Source organism: Glycine soja, chromosome 12 (assembly GCF_004193775.1).
Source record: "Glycine soja cultivar W05 chromosome 12, ASM419377v2, whole genome shotgun sequence".
Taxonomy (NCBI): domain Eukaryota; kingdom Viridiplantae; phylum Streptophyta; class Magnoliopsida; order Fabales; family Fabaceae; genus Glycine; species Glycine soja.
In genome coordinates, this window is record NC_041013.1 from 41,488,417 (window position 1) to 41,495,389 (window position 6,973).

Here is a 6,973-nt window from a genome sequence, read left to right on the forward strand (position 1 = left end):
CATAAACAGAGAGAAGAGAAGGATTTTCACCTCAGCAACAAAGCAATAAACACAAGCGTACAAAATAGTTTATTCTAAAAAACAATTCCTTTCTTTCTTTGTCTTCTTTATGTGATGGTCTAGTGCAAGACACGAAATTGCTTCTGCTTCTATATTCTCTCTGCTGGCTGCTTTGCAGGTCTTATTCACTAGCTTTCCAACGGAAGAAAGTGAGTTGATTCCTGGGGTCGAGTCATTTTTCCAAGGTTCTTTTCCTAAACTCTTTCTTTCTGTGTTCTTGTGCGTGTGTGTGTGTGTGTTGGAGTTTCTTCGTTTTGTACATGGCGATGAGAGGTAGAGTGAATGTGAATGTTGTTTAGAAAATAAAAGTATGTTTCTTTATTATTCTAATGCCACCATCAAAACTTTCTTGGTCCATGTTCTTGAATGAAGTGACTACTTTTGATGAATGATGGCCTTGGCTTTAACTGATAAAACTGAAATTTTCCATTTCTTTGATGGTCTGGTTTGATTATGACTGCTATTTTGACCGCAACATCAAGATTTTTGTGTTCACTGTGACCGCAATTGCAGTTGCATTTGTTAGCAATTTCTTGCAATATTAAGGATTGTCACAATGGCTACTGGGATTGCAATTTAAAACCTTGACTAGGGTGCTGCAGATTAAAAATCTTCAAATTATTTTAGCACTTTTCACTGGGACAATTATTTTTTTTTATTTTTTACTTATGTTCATCCCTACTCTAGATTGATTATCTTTATCTTAGCAAAGACTGGTAAATGTTTTTCTTTTAAATGCATAATGTAGTTATATCATATTGATCAATTTTCATTTTCAAATGCTGACTATCCATTAAGCGGTTTATTCCAATTTTTAACTCCACCTATTGCAATATTCTTGTATCATCAATTGTCAACCAGGAATACCGACCTATATGTATTGTAGGTTATTTTGTGTTCAGTGGTTCTATTCTCTACTTTTGATACAAAATTTGCCCTGAGGACATTCTTTCACTGTAATAATGTGAGTGTATTTTTTTTGAACATGTTGCTCAAAATGGCGTGTTTGAGTGCAATTTGATTTTGGTGTTTTACAGAAGCTAATTCCATGATGCTCAAAGATCTAATGGAAGAAAAGCAGTTAAATTTGAATCAGCCACTTTTATCAGTGAGGAGGTTCTCATCAACATTGGCCTCTGAAACAGACCACAAAAGCAAAAGTCAGAACTCATTAGCCAGACTTCCACTTCCTCCTGCTTACAAATCAGAGTTAAATTCAGTTCCAGAGAGGAATGCTGGAAATGTTCCTTTTGTATGGGAGAAGGCACCAGGAAGACCAAAAGATGAAAGCAAATTACAGACACAAGATTTTGAGAAGCCTCCCTTCACTTCAAACTTTCCACCTGGGAGGGTATCAAAAACTAAGCAACAATCACTTGCTGAGATGAGAACTGGAAGCACACTTTCCAACTCTCAAAGTGTTGCATCCTTGGACAAAAAAGCAACAAAACATTCAAAAGGGGAAACTAGGGAGAAGGAAAGTTCTGGGTCAGATGATGGAGATGAGGCCTATGAAGATGCTCGTGACTCACTTTCTAGGACTGAATCATTCTTCATGAGCTGTAGTGTGAGTGGCTTGAGTGGATGGGATGAACAAGAGGTCCAACCATTTGGAAGTTTCTCAAGTGATCACCAGCAAGGTCGCAATTTCATGATTGATAGGTTCTTGCTTGCAGCAAAGGCAATGACATCAGAAACTCCTCAATATGCTTCCAAGAAAGCACATATTGGACAAGAACAACAAAAGCAGAAAAAGAAAGAAGTGAATACAGAAAGTCCATGTCCCATTAACCAGCATAGGCCAAAAGCTTTGCCACATTACACTCAAGATATTGATGGGGAAGAAAGTGATGATTGCAGTGAATATGAAAACTACACAACTACAACTTGTGGCCTATTTCCTCGGTTCTGCCTTTTGAATCCAATGCCTGGATTAAGAATGGTGGATAGGGTTCCAAGAAATGCAGCTCATGGAATGCAAGCTAAATCAGCTGCTTCTCACATTGGATCTTCAAAAGAGGTATTAATTTGTCTCTATCTTCTTTTCTTTCTTTTTTAGTCATTATTTCACTTCAGGTGTTGTTATCTTTATTTCACCTTTCTTATTCTGCAGCAAGGTAGAACTCCTTATGGGAAAAAGTTAAGGGATTCCCAGTCTGGATTTACAGAAGAAAAAGAGATTTTGGATATTCTTGTAAAATCTAAGCATGGCATTGACCCATATCAAAGAGGTTGCACTCAACATGATTCAAGTTATGAAAGCCATGTACATGAGAAAACTCTATATGTTGATTCTGTACACAAGGTTAAGTCTCAAACCAATAACATAGGGGGTGATTTTGAGACTTCAATAAGAGATAGTGGCATTTATAACAATTCTTCAATAGATTCAAGTCCTAAAGTGATTAAATCTAAGAAGATAAATTCAGAAAGTCAAGTATATGGCAGGGACAAAAATTCTGATATCCTAACTCAGAATTCAGAACTTGATTTGAAGAGACAACTAGCTGCCAAATGGGTTGATGAAGAATGCACTTTGGCTAGCTCAAAGGTGAGATATAATGGGAAGAATGACTTAGAAAGCCAATGTCTTACAAAGTTAGGCCATCAAGAAATATCTGGTGCAAGCTGTTTTGGACTTCCTCTTGCCCTTCCTGCACTAAAAGCTCCATCAGAGTCTTGGCTTAAGCGCACTTTACCTACCATTTGCAAAAGAAACATGACTTCACAGTCCAACCTTACTGCAAACACTAAAACTCCCAAGACAACACCATTGCATCCTAAGTGGGAAACAAATTGTTAAATCTTCTAATGCATATCATGGACATCTGCAGCTCCCTGAGGTAATTTGATAACTCTTTGTGCATGTTTTTGTGTAACTACTGATGTAGGAAATAAAAGCATAAAGTCCTCTTCAATTTTTCAGGATCTACAAACACCTCCCATTTCAGAAGCTTGAGCTTTATGGAGAGAAGGGCCTTTGATAATTGACATGTATACAACAATTTTGATGTAATTTTTGCATCAGTATTATGTGTTTCTATCCTTCTGCATGGCTGGTTCCCTTGTGCTTCTATATGGCAGAGCTGTATATAACTGGCACTGTAAATCACTATTGCCTTTTGCATCTTGTGAATATAAATATGTCGTTTCAATAAAAAGTTGCATCTGTAATTTGCATCAATTTTTAATGCAATCTGTTCCTGTATTATTTGTCCAAAATATCTGTTTCCTCCAATTTTGAAAACGCAGCAGAGAATGATTTTGTAATTGTGAGTCTCCTAGCCCAGCTCCCCAATTTTCTGCAACTGGAGTAAAATTTAGTGCGTAAAATTGAATTCATTAAGAATTGTGCAAAATTAATTATACTCATAGTTAAAGCAACTGAATTGGTACATATTTGGTTTGATTTTCAAATTTACGTTTAGGCCAAAATGAAAATATAAAATAAATACAATTTGCCTAGAGAGTTAGACGACACCACACTAACAATGGCATTTGACCCTGCAGGGATTTTTTTTTATTTTTTCATATTAATTGATAAAATTTATTCTCGTATTTTTTTTAAAATTCAAAACATTCATCTTATTAAATACTTCCTAAAGTGCTTCCATGAAGTTTTGGTAGGTGAACACGTGATTTGTCATAATTTGGTGGATATCCTTTCGCGACACTTGCATCATTTAAGCACCGCTTGGAAAACAAAGAAAAATTTAACTAATTGGACACGTTACAAAAAATGTTCCGTTCTCAACCACAAAATGTTAGGATCTGAATCGGTGAGTCCCAACTTTATAGCCTGCCATGATTATTTATTCATACAAAAGAATACTCCTTTACCAACTTTGGATGATAAATCCAACCTAGCTTTTACTAATTTTTTATGCACCTTTTTTATTTTATTAATTTTCTATATAAACTCTAGAAGATTTTGACCAAGTTTGTGGCATCTAACTTTTAGATCATCAAGGGGTCATGATCGGATATATAAAGATGCCAAGTGTTTTCTGAAAGAGAAACTCCCATTAAATTAATTAGTGAAAGATGGGCAGAGAATTCCTTGCTATGTTTCATGGTGGCTACGGAGATGAAGTAATTATGCATAAATCTGGGGTTTTATTTTTGCTGGGAATGATTTTTCTGTCTCTTTCGGTTATATCAATGATCATATTTGCTTGTGGGGCTGACAATTCCCACGAGTATCGACGAAAAAGAAATCGTGGTCTAACTGGACTTGGTGGTGATGATGGTGGGGGTGGTTCTAATGACGGTGGCGGTGGCGGTGGTGGTGGCTGATTAGATCATCCGCTTGTGAAGGAAATGATGCGACATGAGTATATGGAACTCACACTTAATTCATGTAAACAAATAGACCAACATAGCATTTGTATGTATGAGTGTTCAAATTGTATATACTACTGAATCTATTCAGTTGAGTTCCTATAATTCTCTGAGATGATCAAAGTTCTGATTGTTGCATGCTTCTTCAACATTCAAGATAGTGTTATTAATTGCATAGTGTAATTTTTCATTTTTATTAGATGCACCGGGTTTTCTGTGGGTGTTAAATTTTAATATTTTGTTTTCTTGTAATTTTTATTAATTTATTTGTTGCTATTGCACTTAATTTAAGCAGATAAGAGGAAAATGCAGCCTTGGTTGTGATCAAATCGGTATGAATGTAATATGCTATATCAATGTTTAAATGTATATCTTGAGAATCAAGAATAAATATTTCATTCATTAGAAATTGATTTGACCGGTTTGATTTAGAGGAAATTTAATCTTCTCTAATTATGTAGATCCTGACCGAGGGAATATGTTTTTGTTCTATATGTCATCCATTCTGGTGATATGTTTTTGCATTCCGATGACCATTTTCCATTTTTTGACACCTTCTCTGACCATTGCCAGCAACTTTTCCAATGACCTTTTGATCCCCACCTACCCTGTTCGTTGTGCCTTTTACCGATCTACACAGATTTGGTCTGCATGTCACCATCAGAGGCTTCACGCGCCACTTTCCTTAGATGCCAAACAGCCAAGTGTGGATCTTCCTCCGACGTGTGGAGCTGCATGGCAACACCTTTTTGGCCACACTTTCACCGGTGTTGTTGCTCCTCCATTCTGGCGCCACCCCTAAAGTTTGGCTTCATTTTGCATTTGTTTGACAGTGCCCCTTTTTTTATGTTGTCCTCTTTCCAATGATTATTCCACTTTTCTAGTAGGTCCGGCCACATTTTTTGCCTCTGTCCCTAACCGAGGTCTTATTTGGCTTCCATTGTCCTATCTTTCTCGTACATGCACTGGACTTGTCTTTAGCATAGATGAGCCTAGATGCATTGGCCCCATCTATGCCATAGATGCACTTACCCTTGTCTTTCTCCCATATGCATTGGCCTCGGTTATGCTCTAGATGCACTAGTCTTGATTATGTCCCAGATGCATTGTCTTTCTCCTAGAAGATGGACTTATTTTTCAAGTTTTAAATAACTTGGGCCTTCATTATTGTTGGTTTGAAGCCTCCAATGTCGGTTTTCAAAAAATCGGAACTTCTTTTGCTTGCCATGAATTTTCTTAGCTTAATGGATAATCTAGCTCTCCCTCCTGGCAATGTTATATTTCTAGTAATATTCCCTAACTTTATCAAGAATCTTGAGTTGTCTTCAATTTTTTTTTTAAGTGGAGCTCATTTTTTATGTTTTTGTTGAGGTGTCTTATAAGGAGATGCATTGTTCCATTGAAGGGATTCTAGGGCACGTTTCTGAAGAAAAAAAATTCACTTTGGGAGTTCTTCTTTTTCCATTCTCTTTATTTTCTTTGTCTCATCTTCTTGTTTTGAGTCTCTTATGATAATGAAAAACTAAATTATCCATTATTGGAAGTTTGGATATCAAAAAATCTGTGATATAATGATCTTTATTATTTATTTAATGTCATTTTAGTATTATTATTTTATTTTTATGTTTATTACTTTGTTTATTGTTTGATCATCCGTTTACATAGGATTTTAATCATTGGGAAATATTTTTACTCTAAGAAATTAAAGGAACTTCTAAGTAATCCATGTCTAGGGATGGAATGATGTTAGTTAGTCTTATTTATGTATCTTTATTCTTAAAGTTACTTGTTTAACTTTCTAAGGGATTAGGAGTGAAATCAAGGAATTTAGGCTTTTCCTATGACAAATCATGGTTAGAATAGTTTAATTGATGAAGCAAATAGTTGAAATAGTTTTAAATAGTAAAAAATTCTCAACATTGTGTCAAGAGTACTTTTTGTAAGTCAAACACTCAACACTCCTATAAAATCTGCATCAAGTGTCATTTTCTACCCAAAGTGTTTGTTTTTCTTATATCTTGGATCTTGCTCTATTTTTATGTCTTTTATTATTGTAAAATTTTACATTTTTGTGATATTCTTTTGAAATATATTCATTTTTAGTCATTCCGTTGCTTAAAATTCGATATGTAAAAACTCTAAGAAAAATCAAAGTCCATGTGGACTTAACATTCAATCTTACCATTTATTATTACTTTGGTAATTAAATTGATACACTTGCCAATGAGTTAACAATATCTCTCTAATCTTTAGAATTTAATAAAACAATGCTTTCATATAACATGATTAAAATCAAGGTATCTGTACAATAATATGCTATAACTAACGGGAGTTTGTATAACAATAATGCCTCAAGCAATGCTCGAAAGCATTATTTTGTTGAGAGAAATTATAAATGACTAGTTGTGTGTTTAGTTTAGTGGTAGAAAATTATGTAAACACAAAATTATAGTAAAATTATCACAAAAATAATTAATTATTGTTTTAAAAGTTCATGTTTGTTAAATTATCAAACATGCATTACTTCATTTTTGGGCTAATTGAATAAAGTGGGATGAGATGAACCGAGATA

At 34.8% G+C, this 6,973-nt stretch overlaps 1 protein-coding gene and 1 long non-coding RNA gene across 2 annotated transcripts; both read left to right on the forward strand.

Moving 5' to 3' along the window:
- Positions 1-112: 112 nt before the first annotated feature.
- LOC114379560 lies at positions 113-3,257 on the forward strand. Its single transcript, XM_028338238.1, has 4 exons — positions 113-245; positions 1,098-2,080; positions 2,174-2,903; positions 2,987-3,257. Exons 2-3 carry the CDS (start codon positions 1,109-1,111, stop codon positions 2,861-2,863), a joined length of 1,662 nt encoding a protein of 553 aa, XP_028194039.1. The 5' UTR covers positions 113-245; positions 1,098-1,108; the 3' UTR covers positions 2,864-2,903; positions 2,987-3,257.
- A 447-nt stretch (positions 3,258-3,704) lies between these two features.
- On the forward strand, positions 3,705-4,778 carry LOC114379551. The gene is made up of 2 exons (XR_003659522.1): positions 3,705-3,839; positions 4,022-4,778. It is a non-coding gene; the product is annotated as an uncharacterized LOC114379551 (long non-coding RNA).
- Positions 4,779-6,973: the final 2,195 nt, after the last annotated feature.